The sequence below is a fragment of the Nilaparvata lugens genome, chromosome 5 (genome assembly GCF_014356525.2).
Source record: "Nilaparvata lugens isolate BPH chromosome 5, ASM1435652v1, whole genome shotgun sequence".
Classification (NCBI taxonomy): Eukaryota; Metazoa; Arthropoda; class Insecta; order Hemiptera; family Delphacidae; genus Nilaparvata; species Nilaparvata lugens.
Window position 1 is genome coordinate 19,520,545 of NC_052508.1, and position 25,549 is coordinate 19,546,093.

Consider the following 25,549-nt stretch of genomic DNA (forward strand, 5'->3'; position numbering starts at 1 on the left):
TTATGAATCATAACAAGTTACAAGAATAAGAACAATTTTTAATAATAAAAAAATGAATTATTGAACCATTTATTATTGAAATTTCATTATTAAAAAACCGAAAACCTGAATTTACATATTATTCGAACCAGAATATTGTTTTTAAAAAGCATAATGCATGATTTTGTTATAAGCAGATTTGGAATTTCAAATGTACCGCCATAAAGACCCCACATAATCTCCATAAGGAACACGAGTGTCGTCATGACCTGTATTTATACAGGGTGATTCATAATTATGGTAAAATATTTTAATACGTGATAGTAGAGGTGAAAATAAGAAAAAGAGTTCATATAAACATATATCCATAAACGCTTCATTAGCAAGCTTTACAGGGTGAAAGATTTCGCCCATAATTCAGTTCCTCTGGTGAAATACACCGATGCTAAATTGTTTGGGGACTAGTTTTTGAAAAACTTATGCTGGATTCATATGGGAAAATATTTGAAAAATTGAATAAAACTAGTCTGGAAGCTGTAGTGTGAGTAGTTTTTGAGAAAAAAGTTGAAATATGCAAAAAATCCAAGTAGAAAAACACAGACTTCTACGTTTGATGCCCAATAACTTTCTTTAATGACCAGTAAACAAATATTTTTTCACAATGAAAATTGTAGAAAATTTAATTCTGAAAAGAATGATGTAAGCTGTGTAAACTAAATTTAAATAAAAGTTGAATAAAATGTATTCTTTATGTAGTACATTACACCAAAAAAATTTGCTGTTTTATGTTGAGAGAACTAATAACTCATAGGTTGTAGCTGATTGCAAATAAAACATGGATTTTAATAACAGCTGTTCCAAAATAGCTGATTTATTATGTTTTAAATAAGAAAATATTTAAAAGAAATTATCAGCTGAAAATTATTTTCAGAAATATTTTATCTCACTGTTGAACAAAAAAAAACAAAACAAACTGTAAGTTAGGCCTACTGTAACCGCGCTGTGTTTTTTGTTTAATCTATTAACCAGTTATTTGTAACCATTCCACTCTGCTTTTGTGTTAAGTGTTAACTTTTTAAAAAATGGCAGGTAATCTTAGACATTATTCATACTCCGAATTAGCTGACATGCATTTAATGTATGAAATGGGACACTACTGTAATAGTACTGAAGCAAGACGTTTGTATCAAGAGAACTTTCCTAACCGAGTATGTCCAAGTTCAAGGTTTTTTGCCACTATCCATCAACGTCTGTCTGAAACAGATTATTTGATATCCAAAGAGCACATTTATGCAGGCAGGCCCCGATCTACTATGACTGTTTAGTTAAAAGAACAAGTTCTTAATGAAATTTATGAACATCCAGAGAAGAGCACAAGAGAATAATTGTCAGTGCAGTTTTATGTCAATCAATCTATTATTTGGAGGATACTAAAATAGCAACAATCACATCCATACCACATCCAGAAAGTTCATACTTTATTGCCACGAGACTGTATTCCCCGTGCTGGTATTTGCTTATGGTTTTTAGTAAAACTTGTTTACCCAAACTTTTTAACAACCGTTTTATCTACCGACGAGGGACACTTTACAAGAACAGCTATCGTTAACGTCCACAACCTACAAATTTGGGCAGCTGAGAATCCTCATGTCATCAATCCTAATCTTCCACAACATCAGTTTTCAGTAAACATTTGGGCAGGAATCATAGGAGATCATCTACTTCTGTTCGAGCTTCCTCCCAGGCTTAATGGTATAATCTACTAGTCTTTTGATATAAGTTTAATGTCATTTAGATATGCTACTTTCATATAAGAAGAAAACTTTTCATAAAAAACCCGAATATTCTATTTGCAATCAGCTACAACTTATGAGTTATTAGTTCTCTCCTCATAAAACAGCAAATTTTTGTGGTGTAATATACTACATAAGAATACATTTTATTCAACTTTTATTAGAATTTAGTTTACACAGCTTACATCATTCTTTTCAGAATTAAATTCTCTACAATTTTTATTGCGAAAAATTATTCGTTCACTGGTCATTAAAGAAAGTTATTGGGCATCAAACGTAGAAGTATGTGTTTTTTCTACTTAGATTTTTTGCATATTTCAACTTTTTTCTCAAAAACTACTCACACTACAGCTTCCAGACTAGTTTTATTCAATTTTTCAGATATTTTTCCATATGAATCCAGCATAAGTTTTTCAAAAACTAGTCCCCAAACAATTCAGCATCGGTGTATTTCACCAGAGGAACTGAATTACGGGCGAAATCTTTCACCATGTATAGCTCGCTAATGAAGCGTTTATGGATATATGTTTATATAAACTTTTTTTCTTATTTTTACCTCTACTATCACGTATTAAAATATTTTACCATAATTATGAATCACCCTGTATACCTTGGTTGCGCGCGAACCAAACTCGCGCGACCTTCGATCATTTTGTGCACTGCTCGCGTTTCGTTTATTGCGCAGTGCGTAAGTCTGTTCGCAGCTTAAGAATTCAGGATACAAAAAAGGTTGGTTCTAGACGGCCCAAACACATAAAAATCCCTTATAAATTTAATGTCGTTGATAAGATTGTGAAGTATTTCTTTGAGGTGTTATTAGAAGTATTGATTCATTTTACTTGAGAATTGAGTTGGAATCGCTGTCTGATGTAGTATTTTGAGTACGGTATAAAAATTTCCTCATTAATACAATTATTAGAAATAATGATTCATTCATTAACAGAGACACAAATAATAAAATACAATGTGATTGGGAGAGGATAACAGGCTGTGCCCAAAACTGTGTCGCTCCTAAATTTGATAACTTGGATAAAAGTCTAAAACAATAAGGTTATGTATCCATTTTTCTAAAATTATGGTTCTAATTTTCACCCAAAAACAAGATAAACTGAGAATTTTGAATTAAGATGTTTGAAAAACGTTCAAAAAATATTCTACACAAAACAACATTGATTAGAAAATTTGTGATTTCACTAAATTTTGAGCCAGAAATAAGCAACTATATCAATGTAATACTCACATTGTCCCTTGTTCATCTTCCGAAGGTAGAAGATATCTTCTATAAATGAAGTGGAGATCTTTTGTCTGAACTTGCTTAGCCAAATTTTTTATATACAAACGACATGAAGGTGGTCCGGTCTGGTAGTTTTTGAACACTGGAAGAATGCGTTGATCTGTGAAAATTGATGAGAAATCGATTAAGAGTTCCTGCTTTCAAAACTATATGTATCAAAATTTATACAAATAATGAGAGAATCTCGGCATACTCTATGCAGATTACCAGGAACATTGGAATCGTTCGACTATTACATCAATACCACTCTTTGATCGAATGAAGAGACCAGCATCATGCATCTGAATATTGGACAGTTTATTCTTATTACCGAGAACAATATTTTCGAACATATTGAAGGAAAATTTTTCCGAAGATAAATTATTACTAAGATACATTATTTATTCAGAATGTTGTAGGAGAATTTCCCAACATTTTAACCACGCTTATTTTTATTGTCTTCAAATTGGAATGAAACCTATTCTCCATTCTTACAACATAACTTTTTTTCGATTTTCATTCTGAACTGACGAAAGTTATTTGTTTTCAAAGGTTATTTTTCAATGCATTCTACCTGCATTTAATGTTTCCTGCTTTGTTTCTCATATGAAAATGACTTTCAACTCAATGTAATTTGTCTTCAATTCATCTCTCATACAAGGATTACTACAAACTGGAATAAATTATTAGAAATAAGAGGATGTATTTACCTCGAGTTGATATCCTGTTGGCTGCTAGCTGTTGTTCAGTGATACAAGTAGCAGAGCTACTCATCTCCTCATCTCTTTCTTCCATTGATTCCTTTTGTTGCTCATTGGCCGCACTCAATCTTGCTGGCAACTTTTCGAATCCTTCAACAGTACAAATACCTTTTTGAGTTTCTTCAGCCTCTTGAATTGAGCTCAGATCGGAAGTGATTTTCATCTGTATTTTCTTTGATTGAATGTCTTTGCTGGAAACCTTTTCAAACACCTCCTCAGTCGGGATTACATTCTTCACACACGGACCGCTCAACTGAGGTTGTTTCAAAAGTTTCAACCTCTTTACTTTACTTATTCCTTTATTTTGCTGAGTTTTTCTTTTCAGAGGAAAAACCTCATTCTGTTTTAAACTTCCGTCACTTTCAATCTCTGATTCCTCACTTTCAGCATCCGATTCATTATCTTCTTTATTCGAAGCCGCTGTTAAACTTTCACCTATCTCGCTAGCAGACTGATTTTCTGAGCGGTCATCAGGTGTATTATCTACTACGAGACTCGATTCAATTGAAAAAGACTCTGTGAAAGGACATGGTAAGTTCATTCTATTCATAAGATGTAACACTTGGGTATAGAATTTTGGCACAACAGCTAATGTTTTACAGATGTTGGAAAGAACTGATTTCGAAGGTGGAGGATACTGATAGGTGAGATGTACGGGAGGAGGAGCATTCAAATCGAGACCATTCGACCAGCTGTTCAGTTTATGTAAGAAAGTTTCATGGTATCTTCGAGTTTTACTTTCATCATCCACTGTCTGAATGCTGCAAAAAATAAAACAATTGATTAAAATAATTATTGACATCAACGATGAGATTCTCACAATTAGCATTTGAGGCTGATGTTAAAGCAAGAGCAAATCCTCATTTCAAGCAAGGACTACTGGAAAAAAATATGAAGCCGTAAGTGGATTCAGACATTACAAAACGAAGGGTGATTTGGATAAGTGAGTTTTGATTTATAACTAGAAAATAGAGCCACAGTTAAAAACAATAGATTCTTATCATTTCAGATTTATTTGTTCTGATATAATAATAATTTTTGCATTTGAACATCAACAAAGAACCAAGAAATATTTTTTTCTATAAATTCATTTCAAAGATATTGTTGAACAACTTTGTAGAATGTTGAACAACTTCTCACAATGTCTACAGTACTGTATAAACAGAAACGGGCGCCATTTTACAGATTTTATTTTTCGTACGTAATCAATTATTCTACAACAATTTTTCCTCTCAAATTTTAAAATGGCAACATTAGAGATACACACTAGAGGGGAAATGAATTTAGTTTTAAAATGAGTGTGTAACTGCAATTTCAAATTATCCGTACTTCACTGCCCAACCCTGTAGTTTCTTAATGAATAAAATATATTCGAGATTTGATCTTTATTAACAAGAACCAACAATATTTATATTAGATCAGATCTACCGAAATAACCTGAATCACAGCTATATATAATAGAAGGCAGTGGAAAAAGAAACTTGACAAAAATGGTCTCCTCTGAAATACACCGACTTGAATCTACACTTAAACGTGAATCTCACTACACAATAACGATTGATTGTTTTTTATTCAGAAAAGTAATACTTGATCTGAAACGACGGATCAAATCAGAGAATAAAATAAATTAGCTGGTATTAAATTTATTTAATTTTGAATGTTTCTATTTACTGTCACAATGTATTTCTTCGGGAAATAGAATTAATTTCATGAGCCTAATCTTTCTACTGGCTTTTGTAATTCAATAAATGCAAGCAGCATTGCTGAAATTCTTCAATACGGCTACTAAAAGGAAATTTTGAAGACATATTTTCTTATGTGTCACACAGGCTATGTTAGAAAGCTTCTATTTTTTCATTCGGATAGTTTCGTGACGTTCAAACTCTTATTAGTAATAATCAAAACCACTATTTATCTATTCCAATCTTCATTATTTACTGTATTTCATGAATACTGTTCTATGATTATGCTTATTCGTAACCTTTCAAGATGAAAATTGTAATGAAAGATTATAATGAATTGAAAGTTTATAATAGAAGAAAAATCAATAGAACACTTTAATAAGCTCAAATACATCAGCTTTCTCCCTTACCAATATCAATAAGCACGTTGAAATTAATCTGTACACACAAAGTGAATGTAATATCTGTACTGGTCAATCCACAAAAACCACACTTTATATGTAAATAGATATTGACCGACTGTTAGAAGCTATTACTTTTGAATTACCATGCTGGTTTATTCTGTATCCATTCCACCTTCTCTTTATCGCGGGCGAATTCCGCTGAAATGAGGTGTCCCAAAAGTTCTGTTTGATGCAGCCGTTTGATAGCTGCTTCTGCTGCAGCATGTGTTTTAAACCTGAAAAAAAATCATTTGAATAAGAATATAGGTCAAAGAACAATAATACAAATAAATAATATTGACGGGGTAGTCATTTTATTATAATTCATTAAAAGCTGGATGTAATTATTAGTAGGTATCCTATAAATTACTAGATCTAAAATCCAAACTAGGATTACCATCCTTTCACAAAATACCATAACGTTTTCTGAGGAATTTTTATTTTGAATGGGTACGGTGCACACTAATATCGTGGTTTGGGAAGAAATGCTAGTTGTATTCTTTATTGGAAAAAGAGCTACTTCGCCACTTTTTAGTAGCGGTAAGATCTCAGTAAACTAGACTCTGATTTCTGATTTTTGCAATGAAAAGATTCAAAATGAGACATCACAAAATTAAGAGGAAATGTAAACTATATCACAACACAGTCTTTAAACATTAAAAATCTAAACATACCAATTCTTAAAATATTTCATTTCTGTTCGTTTTGATACCAACTAACCCAAAACGTTCCAAAATGTCGAAACGAGTACAATATACATAACATTGTTATCTAGGAAGTCAGTTATTATGCGCAATATAGCTGTATTTTGTATTCATCCAGTATTGACTTGCTGATAACAATGACTGCACCACTTCTCATTTGTTAGTTGACTAGTCTTATAATAGATCCTCTAGAAATTCATCCTGCGTCCTTTACCCGTACAACCCGTACGGGACCGATAGCATCACGAATCAACGTTGATAAGTTTTTAAAAATAATTAAATCAATAGCAATTATGAGAAATTATCATAGTAGTTCCTGTTTTTCCAGTATTTGATTCAACTCCACAACTTTCCACAAAAACGGTCAAATCCTGCTTCACCGCCGCCACAGGTAGCCTGTTGAAGTAGCATTGTGCACTGAACTGCAGCATAATTGCGATCTCTGGAGGGCTAAATATTCATTTTACAAAATAGACTTCTATATAACAGTTGCTTCCTCTATCTATAAACTGTACTTCTCTATTAAATTACAAGTATTCCATGTGTATTGACCAACCCATAGCGACATGATACTCAAAGACGATCTACACAGAATTATTGATGAATTTTTATCTTTGATAGTGATGTATAGACAAGGAGTTATATCATTATTCATATAATATACAATATTTCTGTAATTTGACTTGACTGTGATTTATTCTTATTTTCTATCTGTTGGACTGTGATATAATTGTTATCATTTTTTTAATACATTGCAATCTTGTCTAAAAAGACTAATGAGCAACTTTTCTAATATAACAAAGGTATAATCCATAAGGTATATTTTTTAATAAAATAGGTACTTCTTACCAGGACTACTTCTAGCAATTAACTTGAAATTGACAAAAAATATATAGGCTAACTAAATTATCATGTATTATAGATACACATTCACACTATTAACACTGCTCTGCTTTTGGCACGTTCACTTCACAATACTACACAATTCGAATGGCTTGATGCGCTTCTGCGCAGCATATGTGTGTTGTCAAGTAGCTGAGTGACTTCGGATCCTATCTGCATGCTTGCGTACGAAGCACCAAATTTCTGATGAGACAAACTCCACCTTCAGATCTCCGTGGATGTCGGCGTACAGGATGAATCTTGGAGCATCAATGATGTTCTTCAAAATTTTGTATCACATCCACATTGCTCTTGCTGGCACAGTTCCAGAGCTGTATTCCATAGGATGGGATTCAGGATCTGCTTGTAGATAGAAAAAACTGAGTTTCGACCAATCAACGAGTAGATTTCTACCTTCTAGCTTATTCGTAATTGTTATTTTTTCACATGTGCTTTCCAACGCAACCTTGCTTTCAGAGTCAGACCAAATTTTCTAATGGTGAAGTTGACTTGGACAGACTTGGCCTCGCTTCTGCACTACACTATCTCCCCTTCCTGAATTATTTGGATGTGTAGTATGCTACATTTTATAACCTCTGATTTTAAGATGAGACTGGTTAGTCATGTGTTTTTCTGATATAAGGTAGATGCCTATATTTTCACTATTAAGTACCAACTCTAGTTATTGCTGCTTTCAAAGGATGCCATTGAATTCAATGCCATGATTTTCAATGAGTGATTCATTGCTTTTTTCTGTTCCCAGTCAGGTTGATGTCAAAATGGAAATTTTTCCAGGTTGAAATCATGGATTCCATGCCATGATTTTCAATGAGTGATTCATTTTTTTTTTCTTTTCCCAGCCAGGTTGTTGCTGCTTTCTACTTTCTGAAGCAGTTTTTAGAAAGAGGACAGTAGTACTTCTTGCTTGTTGGTTAGTATTAGCTGTAGAGTATGTAGCACTCCGACCTCTTGACTGCTACTCTTCAACTTGTTACAGATACTATTGACAGAGCCAGTTTGTGTATATGTTTTATATTTTTCAGTGGGTTTGGGAATTAGATTTTGACTAACTGAGCTCTTATAGGTATGAGTCTTATTTTTCAAGCCCCGCTTCCAATTTTCTGTAGTTCAATTGCCATAGTGCACCCTATGTAACTCGCTGTGTTAGCCTCTTCACAGTGAACACATTTTGGTGAAGAATTAGAGGGCTTTTTGCAATCCTTTGTTGAATATTTTCTCGCTTACTCCACACATCTCAGTTCCATATTGCAGCACTTTTGAGGGTCTACATAGGCTTGACATCGCTCACATTGAGCTATTAGCTTTGCCTTCTTGATAGTTTCAACTTCCACTTTACAGCCTAGGACAGTCTTCAACTCGAAAATTTTCCTAACATCTCCCACGCAGTTAAAGCATACGAGAAACATCTCAAATTGCTCTTTAGTCTTCCACTTGAGTTTATTGACAATGTCCAGGACCTTGTAGCATTGTCTCTTCGAGACCTCTATAATAGAATCAGGACTGCATAAATGGTAAATTTTCTTTATCATCACTCTGATTGGTCGAGGTTGATTATTTTCGTAGGAATGTTACTTGTAGCTGTTACATCAAGCAGTTCTTCATATTCCGGAACCAAAAATTGATTCATTGAGACATATCTCTTCAAGATATATTTATTTCCTATTGAATGGAAATGGTCTATTTAGCAATTTGCCATTGACCAGCTAAATAGCTCAGCGTCGCACTCACGCCCGAACTTTTGCTCGCATTACCAATTTTTACATTTACAATAACTTATCCTAGTGTTAATTCAACTGTTTTCACGTTTTCACTAACGCTATACTACTACCAATCCATAAAATCACTTCTCAGGTAATACGTGATGAAACAGAGAAAGACAACGATCTGAAAAACATCATTCAAAAAAATGAAAAATAACTCAGAAGAGACCGAATATACTCTAGTCGATGATATTATATTTCGTAAGGATCGAGTAGTCATATCCACCAATTTACAGTCACAGATATTGAGTGAGATACATGAAACTCACCTTGGCATTACCAAAATGAAACAGTTAGCACGACGCTATGTATACTGGCATAACATTGATAAAAATATTGAGCGACCAGTAAAAAGCTGAAAAGCCTGTGTGCAAATAAAGTCTAACCCGCCTAAGGTTGTAGTCCATCCTAGGGAATGACCAAAAGAAAACTGGGATAGAATTTACGTAGATTACGCAGGACCATTCCAAAATACTTATTTTCTATTTTGCGTCGATGCAAAATCAAAATGGATAGAAGTTGAAATTTCAAAGCATGCACCTACTAGTTTAAGTACAATAAATTTACTTGCAATTTTTTTCGCTATTCATGGATACTCAATCGTGCTAGTGAGTGATAACCACTCTATTTTTCAGAGCGATCAGTTCCATACTTATTGTACTGATCATGGAATTTTCCAGAAATACACTGCCCCGAGCCATCCAGCTACAAATGGATTAGCAGAGAGAAATATTCAGACTTTAAAGAATAAACTAAAAAATCTTGATATTTATATAGATTACACTCAACTTCTCTGCAAGTAAAACTTCAAGAGATCCTACTCCGTTATAGAGCCATGCCACTAGCATGTGGGAAAACTCCAGCCCAGTTATACATAGACAGAAACATCAGAATCAGGCTTGATGCTGTTTTCCTTTACCAACTTGAGCCTGCAAGCAACAAATCAAAATCTGTTCGCTCATTCAAGGAGGGGGAGAGAGTACAGGCAAGACCCTTTGTGCAAAATAAGTATACATCTGGAAATTTGGTACTGTGTCCAAGTGTCTGGGTATATGCCATGTAATATTACATTTTTTTCTCGATTAAAATCGAATCTTCAATTCGAGATCTATAAAACTTGATAGTAAATATCAGAGTAATCGATATGCAGACAACTTTTTAACTGAGAATTTATCATAAATAATTCTGTTGCACATTCCATGGTATCACCGAAACTGAGTTAACAGAATTACCAGATGAATAGATCATTATAAATATAGAGGATATATAAATTTAAAATAACAGTTTCGAAATAAAGTTTTATTGAGAACAAATGTAAAATGTAAATTCTAAACTTGTAATTTATAATTTTTTGGAATTTAATATCGGTGACGTGTTCATAACGTCGACACTGGTTTTGAGGTGGGGCTTTGCTCTGTACTTGTTAGGCCTCTCTCTAAAAAATGGTGGCTGGCTATGTGTTCTAATTTTGTGTTCTCTGAATATTTTTCTGTTTAATTGAATTTTTAGTGTTTTAAATTGAGTTTTGAACAGTTTTATGGTGTTCTAATTTTGTATAAATTGTTTTGTGTGTCTACAAGCCTATAGCCTTTGTTTTTCAACTATATAAATGGATAAGTATTTAGCTTGTAATGATGCTAGATGCTTAAGTGTGTAAGGTATTGTTTTGTGGATTTGTGTTGTATATTGCCAAAATTCTTCTGAAGATTATAAGTTGGTTTGCTCTGAAAACTGGATTTCTCATTCATAAGCAATAGATCCATCCATAGTTTATCAAGAATCTACCATTTTGGAGCCGATAACTTCCTTTAGGTTAATAGGTGTGAAATGCTATCCAACCTATTTAGGAGAAATTGGTAGCATGGCAAATGGTACGCCCTGGTGTGGGACTCAAACCACAAAATATATCCCTGGTTATAAAAAATTATTGGTAGGATAGATATCTTGATGGATTATGAATGGGAGATGCTGCTGAGTGGGAAATCGGTTCAAGAAAAATCAGGTTCTAATGAGTAAATATTTTTTACGCAGTAGCAAGATGGAGAACAATAAAAATAATGAAGTTTTATCCAGTGAAAACATTCAAAACTTAGATGAAGAATCTCAAGATTTAGACCTAACCTTAAACAATGACTTAAACGATAGTGTAGCTGTAAGTGAAAACGTTTCAAATGTAACAATTCATGAGGAAGTAGTAGAAATATCAAATGAACAAGTATGGTAGGAGCTAAAAATGATATAAATCCTATAGCATTCTTAACACAAAAGTTTGATGAGCAAAATTCTAGATTTGATGAGCAAAATGCTAGGTTTGATGAGCAAAATGCTAAGATTGATGAGCAAAATGCTAAGATTGATAATTTGAAACAAGATCAAAATGCTAGGTTTGATTATATGAAGCAAGAATTTGCTAGCATAAGACTAGAGCAGGTTAATACAAAGCAGAAAATTAAAGAGATAAATGATACATTAAGTAAAAATCACAAAGAAATAGGTCATCTACAGCAGAAAACTAATGATCTTGAAATATCAATGTTAGATGTAGAAAAATCAATGCAAAACAAAATCATTCAAGTTTCTGATAGGGTCAATGAGGTTAATGAAAGAGTAAATAAAAATAAGATCATATTTGAGCAACAAAATATGACACAAAATGCTATCAATGTAGAAAATAATGAAAGTATTAAGCATGTTGAAAAAGAGGTTGTAGAATTAAACGAAAAAGTAGACAAGGAAATCAAGGTATTATCCTCTTTGAAAATAGATTGTCAAGAAAATACAGCTGCTATAACTGAGGTTAGGAAAAAGATAAATAAAATTAACATGTCAACAAAACCGATGTGTAATCATACTGGTAACAATAGTAATTTCGATAGGTTTGAATTCCAAATGCTAATTGACAAAAAGAATCCAATGCATTTCTTAGTAAACTTGACCGAGTATCTTGAGAGAAATGAGATCACAAACTGAATCAAAATTAAGGGTATTTTGGAAAACAATTTTAATTCAAATTTTGCTCATCGTGATTGGTGGATTTTCATCCGTTTTGATGTAAATAACTTTGAAGAATTTAAAGAGAAATGCATTGCTAGATTGTGGTCAGACGACATTCAGTCATCTGCTAGAAATGATTTGAGATTTGGAAAATATAAGCCAAACTTATCTAAGAATCTTACTGAGTATTATATTTCTCGTTTCAACATTGCTAAGAATCTAATTCCAGCCTTAGATAAAGATACTATTTTCAAGTTTTTGAAAGGTAATTTTGATGAAACCATATCTACAGCTGCTATTATTCGTAACATTAAGACTAGTGATGAGTTCATTTGTTTGTTGAATGAGTTTGACAATACTGACACTTACAAAGTAAACAGACAAACGCCCCGTGATCATAACAATGCTCAAGCCGGAGGTCAAAATAAAACAATAAGTTTTCATCAGAGTGAACATAGGGATGATAGAAATAGGTCTCAGAATTCAAATAGTGTAATGTTTCATGATAATAATAAGCAGTATCAAGGAGGTACCAAAATGGACCAAACAATAATGGTCATAGAGATCAAAATTTTCAGAATAATTTCAGAGATAATAGAAATCATCAACTTGTGAATTCAAATCAATCAAATTCAAATCGACCAGCTAACAACTACCAGTTAGATTTCAGCTTCCCACCGCCAGGTTATATGCCTGCTCAAACTTCAAATCAGATGAATGCAAATCATCCAAGACAGAATGTTCCTTTAAACTAATAATGGGACGACGAAACGACAGCCCTGTTCTCCCAGTTAAGGAAAGGTCAAATTTTAGCCGTAGACACGAATAAAATAAATATTGAATCTGAAACTTCAAACAGGTTAGAAATAAGAAAGCCAGAATTAATCAGTCAAATTCATGTGCAAGAAAATAGTTGTGAGAATTTAAGTAATGAAGTAATACCTAGTTATCAAGAAAGTCATATTAAAGCATCAAGTGTTCATATGGTACATACTCCAGAAATTCAGGTAGATGAAGCTATGAATAAATCTGAAACTGTTTGTCAAGAAGAACCATACATGGTAGGTTGTATTTTTAATGAACTATTGGAGGAACAAGAGAATACACCACCTACTGGATATGATTTAGCAGGAATAGAAGTACAAATTTTCAATAAGAAATATCAAATGATTATTGACACTGGCTCTGAGGTAAATGTAATTAATGAGAAACTTGTTGATGAAATGAAGAAAAACAATCTCAAGTTGAACTTAGTACCAGCTCCTAATGTAAGTATAGTTGTAGCTACTGGTATGAGACATAAGAAGGTAAATAAACAGATTATGTTAGAGGTATTTCTTGATAAGTTAGAATTGCCAATAGTTTTTCTTATAGTTCAAGATTTGAATGTAGATATTTTGGTGGGTTGTGATTTCTTAAAAGATGATGGAGCAGTTAATGATTTTAATCAAAATATGATATCATTGAAAGATTGTTGTTGTGGTCATTCTTGAATTGTAGCGTTGTTCCGTGCGGTGCTGCCTCCTGGCGGTGGATTGTCAAAAACTGTCGTCAGACTAGGTTTTTTCTTCTCAGTCGGAAAAGAAAGCAGACGGATTCAAGAGGGTGCAAAACCAGACCGTTCCGGCTTACCTTATTTGTTATTTTGTTATTTGTCTAACCGGACATTATATGTCAATAGTTGATTGAAGTGTTTAATGAATATCGTGAATATTTGGGAGAAGCATGGAAGTAGTATAAAAAGGCCGGTTCTGGGGCACAAGTGCCCCAGAACCGGCCTTCACCTCAAGGTCACCCAAGTTGACCAAACCTAACCTCAAGGTCATCCAGGTCAACCAAACCTAACCTCAAGGTCATCTAGGTCAACCAAACCTAACCTCAAGGTCATCTAGGTCAACCAAACCTAACCTCAAGGTCATCTAGGTCAACCAAACCTAACCTCAAGGTCATCTAGGTCAACCAAACCTAACCTCAAGGTCATCTAGGTCAACCAAACCTAACCTCATGGTCATCTAGGTCAACCAAACCTAACCTCAAGGTCACCCAGGTCAACCAAACCTTGTTAAAAAAAAATAATAATAAGAAAAAAACACATAAAATTGGGAATAAATGGGAAAAAATCACTAGGGATCTTGAACTGGGGCTATAAAAGGAGTTGTTCTGCAAGGAGTGGGACATTGTATCTTGTGCAGTTGTGCCGCCAGTACGTGTGTGTGATTTTTGTGTATTTGTTTTGGATTACTTTCATCTTTATCAACATCAAGAGTAAGTACCAATGCATTTTATAGCTATATATATATATATATATATATATATATATATATTATATATATATATATATATATAATATATATATATATATATATATATATTTATATTATATTCCTGATTTGACAATTAAGTTCAAAAGAGTTGAATTTTGGAGTAGGTGGTTTGAGACTGTCAATTAAATTCAAAAATGATTTAAATTCAAAAGTGACTAGTTTAATCGTGAATTAGGTTCCAATACATAGAGTAAATGACATAGTCAAAAATGACTAGTGTAATTGTGAATTAGGTTTCAATACATACATACAAGTTGAGAGTTTAATTGTGAATTAGGTTCTTTGAGTTGGTGGTTGTAATTCATCCTAACCTAAAAAACGTATAACAAGTCTTTACCATAGAATTAGGCTGTACCCACAATATGTTTGACATTGATAGTGTGTATGTCGTTTCAGACATAGAAGTAGATCCCCTATCACGAAGTAGATCCTAGACCCCATTCACATTCCCCCACCCCACCATACAGCTCCCGACCATCATCCCTGGAACATTCAATATAAACATCTATGAACCTCCATCCCCAACACACTCACACATCTGACCCACGATCCTAGATATTGATACTGATTCACCGCCTTCATCCCCCACATCTGTTGATAGTGATGGAGGTATATATATATAAAGTTGAATACTGCATACCATACTTATACAATATTGTTTTGCATTGTTACAGATGAGCAAAGCTGCACGATGTCAACAAACAGCAAACTCAGTGGACGAGTTTGTTGTTCTGGAGGAGGCATTTAAATCCGGACTCACAACTCTATACTACAATAATGCATACAAGGATGAGCCTGCCAAAGATTTCCACACCTTTCTGAATGGTCTGAAGGATAAAATTGTTCACATCATCAGTCAGCAACACCAGACACATGGAGCAATGAAGTTCAATCTAGTATTGGAGGCAACATATTTCCGCAGCACCCTTGATAAGACCTTCTTCGAACAAGAAGAGTTTCAGAACGTCGCCTTCAAAACTCCAAACTACACCATCTTCAGTATCATCAATCTTCCAGACATCATCAACCAAGCGTGCATGACCCTACTGGATGAGGAGTCGAAATTCGAAGGAAATTCCAGTGGATGGAGTTTGCTTATCATCGATGGATTGCTCATCAGGATTAGCAAACATATTCCCCTGCGTGGATCATCCTACATCAGTCTTCCACCTCTTCTATCAGCACAAAAGGCAATCATCAATCCTATAAACAAGGACCAGCAATGTTTCAAATGGGCTATCCTCGCCAAACATGTACAAGGCAGTAATCCTGAACGAGTCAACAACCGATACCATCAATTGGAAGAGAGATACAACTTTTCAGGCATTGGATTTCCCACTGCCATCAGTCAAATCGATATATTTGAGAAAGATAATCCAGAGGTATCAGTTAATATTTATGGTGTGGATGAGAAGAATGTTATATTTCCAAGAAGAGTTGGAAATGCAATGAAGGCAGATCACTTTGATCTTCTCCTCCTCTGTGAGAGTAAGGATGATGATGATGATGAAAACAGCACCCTTGAGGATGACAATGAACATAAATTAAATAGCCACTACTGCTACATTAAAAATTTTGAAAGACTTGTGGGATCCCAACTCACAAAACATCAACATAAAATTATCATCTGCAGACGATGATTCACCCATTACACCCAGAACAGAGATGGAGAATGCAGGATGGCTGAGCATGAAGAGTATTGTGCTAGCAATAATATAGCAAGAATCATCATGCCACAGGTTGGAAAAGATGGTAAACCTCCAACCTTAAAGTTTGAGAAACATGTGCAAAAGTATAGAGTACCTGTTGTAGCATACGCCAATTTTGAGTGCATCCTGGAGAAACCTGATGAAGACAATGAACAATAGATTGGTAAAGCTACCAAAGTTATCCAGTATCATCGGGCAATGAGTTACTGCTTATACTTTGTGTGGGACCCATATTTGGAAGATTCCTGGCTGACAATCACTAACCTAATCCCTCATGAGCCGATTGTCTACAGGGGTCCTGATGCCGCCAAACATTTCATGAAGACCCTCACCATGTATGCAAAAGATTTAGATGAGGCAATTGACTGTAGGTATATCAAGTTGCTCCCACTAACCAAAAGAGAGCAAGCACGACATAATGCAGCCGATTTCTGTGAGGCCTGCAATGAGTGGTTCAATGAAGATAAGGTGTATGACCATTGTCATATAACTGGTATCTACCGGAATGCATTATGCTGTAAATGCAACCTGCAGCGACAGCAACAATCATTCATACCAGTGTTTCTCCACAACTCTTCAAACTACGATACACACCTCATTATTCCAGAGCTGGGTAGAGATAAGGATCGGCTGTTTGTCATCCCAAACTCATCGGAAAAGTATATATCATTCACCAAACAAATATCTCCAAAAATGCACCTTTGATTCATCGATACATTCCAGTTTACGCCTGATAGTTTAGACAATCTGGTCACCAACCTAGTCAAATCAGCATCGAATCCGGAAGACTTGTACAAAGTGCTGCCACATACTGCCAAAGTGTTTGGAAACAAATTGAGCCTTGTCTCAAGGAAAGGAGTGTTTCCATATGACTACTGTGATTCATGGCAGAGACTCGAAGAAACATTGCTACCACCCAAAGAGGCATTTTTCAGCAAGCTGGTTGGTAGGAGTGTTAGCAGTGATGATTATGAACATGCTCAAACTGTATGGAACCAATTCAGTTGTAGAGCTCTGGGAGAGTACAGTGACCTGTACTTGAAAACAGATGTTCTCCTGTTGGCCGATGTCTTTGAGAGCTTCCGTGATGTATGCATGAAGACTTATGATTTGGATTGTGCGCACTACTTTACATCTCCAGGCTTTTCCTTTGATGTCATGCTGAAATATACTAAAGTTGAGCTTGAGCTCCTTACTGACTATGACATGTACATGTTTATCGAGCGAGGTATCAGAGGAGGAATAACAAATTGTATACACCGTCATGCTGTAGCCAACAATGCCTACACAGGAGCGCCTATTGACCCCGAGAAGCCTACATCATATCTCCTGTACACAGATGCGAACAACCTGTACGGCTGGGCAATGTGCCAACCACTTCCATGCCGGAAATTCCAGTGGATGAAGAAAGATGAGTTGGAGGGGGTAAGCAGAGGTATTGAGGGTGTTGGAGATGTTCAAAAGATTGGCTACATCTTGGAGGTGGACATTGAGTACCCTTCTGAATTGCATGATGAGCACAATGACTTCCCATTCCTGGCAGAGAACAAAAAAACTCTTAAATCTAATCATGTACGACTCATGACTACTCTAAGCAACCGTGAAGCATTACCGCACCCTCAAGCAAGCAGCATGGATTGAAAATCACTAAAGTTCATCGAGGTGTAAGGTTGTTAGCAGGAGGACTTCCTAGCACCCTACATCATGCTAAACACCAGACTTCGACAACAGTCAAAGAACAAGTTTGAGAAAAATTTCTTCAAACTCATGAACAATGCTGTGTTTGGTAAAACGATGGAGAATGTGCGAAAAAGAATGAGCATGGAGCTAGTGAATGATGAGAAGCGTTTGAAGAAACTGATTGCTCGACCAGTGTACAAGGATCGTATCATATTTGGTGAGAATATTTGTGCTGTTACGATGCATAAGGAAGAAGTAAAGCTGAACAAACCTATCTACATTGGTTTGACAGTGTTGGACATAAGCAAGACCCTTATATACCAGTTCCACTACGATGTGATGAAACCTACGTACAAAGAGAACCTGCAACTGCTTTATCAGGATACTGACAGCTTATTCTACATCGTGAAAACTGAGAACCTATACAACGACATCATCAACAAACAGCAACTGGAAGATACCTTTGACACTTCAGAGTACCCTGCAGACCACCCATGCTACTCGGATGCAAACAAAATGGTGCTTGGAAAGTTCAAAGACGAATATGCTGGCCGAGTGCCACTTGAGTATGTAGGCCTACAATCAAAGCTATATGCCTGTAGGTGTTACAATAGTGATCCAAATCAGCTGACAAGTGGATTGATAAAAAAAAAGCTAAAGGAGTGAGGAGACCAATACTTGGGCGAGAACTCTTAAAAATGCATCCAGATGCTGAACATTACATAGGCTTCCAAGACTATCTAGATTGTCTATATGGTGATGAGGATATCTATAGAGAACAAGTGATGTTTGGCACTAGGAAACATCAGATCATGACTCAAGTCATGAGAAAGAAGGCACTGAGCAAAGCTGATGAGAAGAGGTATATTCTAGATGATGGAATTACAACTCTTGCACATGGACATTACAAGATCCCCACTCTAGCACACATTGATGAGGAGAAGGATGAGGAGGCAGAGGAAGAGGAGGATGAGGAGGCAGAGGAGGATAAGTCACACAACAGCAGTGTTACACTATGGACAGATGAAGAAATGAATATATCTGACAATGATGATGATGATAACTCATACCCTCCCGCGGCTAAACGCCCACGCACCCCATCATCGCAAGATCAGCTCATTGATGAAATCAACAAAGATGGCTCAGCATCTCAGTATAGCATACTGAGAAAATTGCTTGAAAAGTGACGTCATACCTCATACCTCATACCAATGCCTTTTTTTTTTATTTTTTTTTATTATTTTTTTTTATTTTTTTTAATTTTTTTTTTTAAACATGGTTTTGTTGACCTGGGTGACCTTGAGGTTAGGTTTGGTTGATCTAGATGACCATGAGGTTAGGTTTGGTTGACCTAGATGACCTTGAGGTTAGGTTTGATTGACCTAGATGACCTTCAGGTTAGGTTTGGTTGACCTAGATGACCTTGAGGTTGGGTTTGGTTGACCTGGATGACCTTGAGGTTAGGTTTGGTTGACCTGGATGACCTTGAGGTTAGGTTTGGTCAACTTGGGTGACCTTGAGGCGAAGGCCAGTTCTGGGGCACTTGTGCCCCAGAACCGGCCTTTTTATACTACTCAAGGAGCAGTGAAATTAATATTGCCAAGCAGCTTGTAATCATCACCAGGCCACAGTATCAGAGTATCAGAAAGGTATTTCCTTTCCCAAAGGTATTTATCCTTCTCATTTCTATATTCCATCCTGTATTTCGATTCCAATACCTTATAATTGATAATTTGGCACATATAAAAATTATGACTGGTGAGTCTATTATCTATACTAATTTTAGAATTTCCATAGCTTTGCTCACAGTAAAGATTTCTTTTAATTCCAGCTTGGCAAGTATTTTCATTAAATACAATAATAATTTAGATACAGTCCTCTCACTCTACAAAACATTTTGGTCCTACAAGCCTAATTATCATTGAATCAGTGAATTTATTGAATTTGAAACTTGCTTTTTCCATTTATTATTTGTATTTTAGATGTTGGAATCTCACAAGTTTTTTGTAATTGTCGGTACATGCTCAAAACAGGTTCAGGCTCAAGGTCAAATTGAATGACCTCATTATCTTCTTATCTCTGTTGAGCATTTGACTTTATCGATCGATTATCAGCAAATAAACTATGAATATTATTGTAGATATTGTTTTATAGCTTTGTACTTGAATGAGTCTGCTTTTCACTCAACTGATTGGAAGTAAAGAAACATCGAATTAGATGTTCTTTTATTGTTCCTATTTTGCCTTTCTTATTTTGCGTTGTATATTTTTGTTAATTTGAATAGTATTTGTTTTTTATGTCATTTCGTTGGTTAATATGACAGACAAGGTGGAAAAGACGTTGAAAGTCTTGCAAGCAAGAAAACAACATTTATTCTTACGAATTCAGCGTTTGTATGACTTGTCAAAAGGCATTGAGGATAAAAAGGTTGCCGATCAATTCATAATCTTAGGAGAGAATCTTCCAAAGACATTGGAGGAATTCGAAAGTTGTGTCTTAAGAATTCAAGAGTTGGAAATTGAGTTGAAAGAGGATTATGTTCCTGAATTCACAGATGATCATCTCGATTTAGTGGCTTTCATGCCTGTTTAATGCATTGAAAAAATTAAATCAATCAGCTGAAACTGAAGTTGTATAAAATCCCACAGTTTCAGCAGTTACTCAATCAAATCCTGATTTTGATTTGCCATGTATAGAATTGCCGACTTTCGATGGGAACCAATTGAAATGGGCCAGTTTCTATGAGTTGTTCAAGGTTTTAGTCCATGATAATGAATCTTTGACCAATCAACAGCAGATACAGTATTTATTCTCACAATTAAGTGGTGAAGCGGCTAATCTTATTCAGCATGTATCACCCATTGGGGCCAATTACCAAAATATATGGACGTCATTGGTTACTCGTTATCAGGACACGAGATCTCAGACCGAAGCCTATATTTTTGAATTTGAGGCTCTTAAAGTCGAAAGTAGGTGTGGTCTGACTGCAATTCTTGATCAATTTTGTGCGCCAATCTCGGCTTTGAAATGTTTGCGGGGAGTCAATCTTACAGATATTATTTTCTTGTATCACGCATTGAAGCTGTTAGATCCTGTAACAAGGTGTGCATTTGAGGTGGCAGTAAGAGATAAAGATGTTCCATCTTATGATGACTTGGTCTCTTTTATACAAAAACAGGTTAAATCTTTGCCGTTTGATGATAATAAATTGTTGAATTTGTCAAGTAATTCCATTGTAAAAAAGACTCAGACTGCTTCCAAAAATGTCAAAACTCACTCTCATTCGAGTTCAAAGGTGTTTGTCACTCATTCACCCAGCCATGAATTGTCAACTGATCTCAATAAAGCTGAGAGAGGTGTGAGCTGTCTGCGTTGTTCAAAAAAGGGTCATAAATTTATTGATTGCATTTTATTCCTGAAACAGACCCCTAGAGAAAGATATGCTTCTGTGAAGGAAATTTTGTATTGCTTTCGTTGTCTGGAGGATACTCATTCGAGTAGAGCTTGTAAGAGTAATAAAACGTGTTCTTTATGCAACCAGATGCACCACACATTGTTACATTTTGGGTTGAATGAGTCTAAAAGTAGTGTAGCGTCTGTGAGTGTTGAGAAAAATCTTTCTGTCACCTGTTATTCTGCTACTAATGGTAGTAATAGCATTGTTGTTTTGTCTACTGCTAGGGTGTTAGTGAAAAGTTCATCTGGTGGATTACATGAACTTCGTGTTTTGTTGGATAGTGGTTCTCAATCGCATTTTATTACATCCAGTGCTTGTGAAAAATTGAATCTTCCAATTAGTAAATTGAATACTGTTGTTCACGGTTTTGGAGGAAAGGAGACGGTTGTACGTGGATGTACATGCTTCTCGTTTCAATCTAGAATTGACTCAGATATTTGCTTCTCCGTTGAGTCTCTTGTGGTAGAGAGTATTGTTGAACGGTTGCCCTCTTGTGAAATAGATAGGTCTAAATTGTCTCATTTGAGTGGATTACAATTGGCTGATGAACAATTCTATTCACCAAATACAATTGATGTGATTATTGATGTTGAATTGTTACCTCATTTGCTGAAGTCTGATCGTGTGGTGGGAAAGGTGAATGAGATTACAGCTATAGACAGTCTTTTGGGTTATATCCTCATGGGAAGAGCTCCGGTTTTGTCATCGTCGTGTGATACAAGCAGTCATGTTGTGTGCAATCTTTCATTGGATAAAATAGTTCAAAAATTTTGGGAATTGGAAGAGTGCCCTGCCTCAACTCGACCGCTAAAACCTCAAGAAGTCGATTGTGAGAATAACTACATTTCATCTGTTTGTCATACTGAATTGGGGAGGTTTATCGTTTTGTTGTCATGGTTGAAACCCCCTGATAATTTGGGTGACTCGTATAATTCTGCCAAACGATGTTTTTTGAATTTGGAAAGATGTTTGGAGTTGGATTCTACATCGTGTGTTGCCTATCACAAAATATTGAAAGACTATTTGAAACAGGGACACATGTCATTGATAACTGATCAGTCTGATAAGAGTGGTTATCACATCCCACATCATGCAATTGTTAAAGCAAGCAGCTCCACAACGCCAATTCGTATTGTGTTTGATGCTAGTGCTAAGACCACCACATCGCTATCATTGAATGAAATATTGCACATTGGATCAAAATTGCAAACAGATATTTTTGTTGTGTTACTCAATTTTCGATTATTTCAAATGGCGTTGATAGCTGACATATGTCACATGTATCGTCAAATTGTGATGGAAGAATCATGTCGAAGATACCAGCGTATTCTATGGAGATTTTCTATCGAGGATCCAATCAAAACTAAAACTAATGTTCTCACAACTCTTCACACAGATGCGACTTGTGATAATGTGATATATTCATTGATTCAACGCTGTTCAAGCTACCAACGTTTGTTACATGTAGTAATTGTGATTTTGAAATTTGTTCGTGTATTACCTAAACAGGGTGAGTCTGATTTGAATGTAGCTGAAATGTATCTATGTAGACTTGTACAGAAAATCCATTTTACTAATGAATTGTCTCAATTGAAAACAGGAAAGTGTTGTTCAGTTCGTATGCAGAGTTTGTCTCCATTCCTAGAGAATGAAGTGATTTGTGTCGGCGGTCGATTGTCAACAGCTAATCTTGGTTTTGATAATTGTCATCCAATCATCTTGCCAAAAAAGGACAATTTTGTCACGTTATTGGTGAATAATTTCCATGTGAAGAATTGTCACGCTGGGCCCTGTCTGCTGTTATCCTTAATCATGCAAAAGTTTTGGATTCTGTCTGGTCGTCTTGTTGTTCGTAAATGTGTTTATCTTTGTAATAAATGTTTTCGGTGTAAACCAAAGATTTCAACCCCTAAAATGGGTAATTTACTCTATATATGTCTGTTTGTATGCATGTCTACAAAAGTACATATTGAACTCGTCTCTGTTTTGTCTACTCCAGCATTCTTGGCTGCTTTTCAACATTTTCTGTCTCGACATGGGCCTTGTAGAGTAATCTGCTCAGATTGTGGAACCAATTTTGTTGGCGCTCACGAGCAATTAGTTCAGCTTTCGAAATTTGTTAACTCTTCTATGTTCCAAACCAGTCTTATAGGTGATTTGTCCGATTATAGAATCGACTGGAAATTTATTCTGCCAGGAGCGCCCCATTTTGGTGGCATCTGGGAAGCGAACATAAAGGCAACAAAATCACATCTATTTCGTGTGATTGGTACTCAATTGTTAACGTACGAAGAGATGAATACCGTTTTAGTTCAGGTCGAAGCTGTACTGAACTCCAGACCACTGTGCTCTATGAGTGAAGATCCCAGTGAACCACTTGCATTAACACCAGCACATTTTCTCAAACTTACCCCATTGAAAGCTTTTGCAATGGAAGATGTTGTTGATTCTCCTGTCAATCATCTTACTCACTTTCAGCTGGTGCATCAACTAGTGCAATCCTTTTGGAGCAGGTGGCGAGTAGAATATCTTCATGAGCTTCAGGAACGAGGAAAATGGTGGAAATCGTCTACTCCACTTGAAGTATGCACTGTTGTAATTGTGGATCAGCCAAACCTCCCTCCACTGCAGTGGCCACTAGGTATCGTGGAACAAGTTTTTCCAGGGACAGACGGCCAAGTGAGAGTGGCTCTGGTGCATTTGAAGAATGGGTGTCTTAAACGACCAGTCACTAAACTTTTCCCACTACCCACTCAATAGTGAAGGGCGTAGTTGTGAATCTTGGTTTTTTTGTGTTCTTGGTTGTGGTTACATGTTTGGATTTTTGTATTATATAAACGTCATTTTTGTCTTTGCCCTAGCTGAAAAATATCTTTTCAGGTGGGGGGGGAATGTTGTGGCCATTATTGATTTGTAGCATTGTTCCATGCGGTGCTGCCTCCTGGCAGTGGATTGTCGAAAACTGTCGTCAGCCTAGGTTTTTTCTTCTCAGTCAGAAAAGAAAGCAGACGGATTCAAGAGGGTGCAAAACCAGACCATTCCGGCTTACCTTATTTGTTATTTTGTTATTTGTCTAACCAGACATTATATGTCAATAGTTGATTGAAGTGTTTGATGAATATCGTGAACATTTGGGAGAAGCAAGGAGCAGTGAAATTAATATTGCCAAGCAGCTTGTAATCATCACCAGGCCACAGTATCAGAGTATCAGAAAGGTATTTCCTTTCCCAAAGGTATTTATCCTTCTCATTTCTATATTCCATCCTGTATTTCGATTCCAATACCTTATAATTGATAATTTGGCACTTATAAAAATTACGACTGGTGAGTCTATTATCTATACTAATTTTAGAATTTCCATAGCTTTGCTCACAGTAAAGATTTCTTTTAATTCCAGCTTGGCAAGTATTTTTATTAAATACAATAATAATTTAGATACAGTCCTCTCACTCTACAAAACAATTGTTGTTTTCCATTTATAAAAAAGGATACCTTGAAGTACAATAGACTTTTTCATGTTAACATAGTAAGAGACCAAGAAACGTTCAATACTTTATGGAATCAGCAGATTGATAATTTAAGATTACAGCTAAGCAATGAATCTCCTGAATTGGTAAACAATTAATTGAAGTATTTGAAAATAACAAAGATATTTTCTCTGATAGTCCTGGATCTGCAAAAGATTATTTATGTCAACTTAAAATGAAAGATGATGTGAAATTAGATAAGAAGAGTTATCCGATTCCATATCAGTATAGAGATCAAGTTAAGAAAGAATTAAAGAAAATGTTAGATCAGAAAATCATTGAACCAGGTAGCTCTGAATATACAAGCCCTATGGTAGTAGTGAAAAAGCCAAATAATGAAATTCGATTATGTTTAGATGAAAGAGAAAAAAATAAGTACATAATAAGGGATTTTACAGAAACTGAACCAATAGATAACTTAATCATTCGATTCAATAAGTGCAACTACATTAGCAGTTTTGATCTCACTCAAGGTTTCAATCAGGTAAAATTAACTGAAGATAGTAAAAAATATGTAGCTTTCAATGTTTTTGGTCAGACTTATCAATATACACATCTAC

At 35.4% G+C, this 25,549-nt stretch overlaps 1 protein-coding gene across 4 annotated transcripts in view; it reads right to left on the reverse strand.

Moving 5' to 3' along the window:
* LOC111048125 (RNA-binding region-containing protein 3-like) overlaps window positions 1-25,549 on the reverse strand; it is a 64,376-nt gene that overhangs the window by 28,361 nt on the left and 10,466 nt on the right. For 2 of the 4 annotated variants that reach the window (XR_005571262.1, XM_022333984.2), the window contains exons 2-4: window positions 6,036-6,167; window positions 3,756-4,567; window positions 3,013-3,166 (exon numbers count right to left, since the gene is read on the reverse strand). Coding sequence is in view for 3 of the 4 variants with exons in the window: in XM_022333984.2 (XP_022189676.2) it covers window positions 3,013-3,166; window positions 3,756-4,567; window positions 6,036-6,167 (1,098 nt within the window). In the remaining variant the exon portion in view is untranslated. Of the gene's footprint in view, window positions 1-3,012; window positions 3,167-3,755; window positions 4,568-6,024; window positions 6,168-25,549 lie in introns of all 4 variants that reach the window. The other 2 variants (XM_039427862.1, XM_039427863.1) reach the window with 1 other exon arrangement.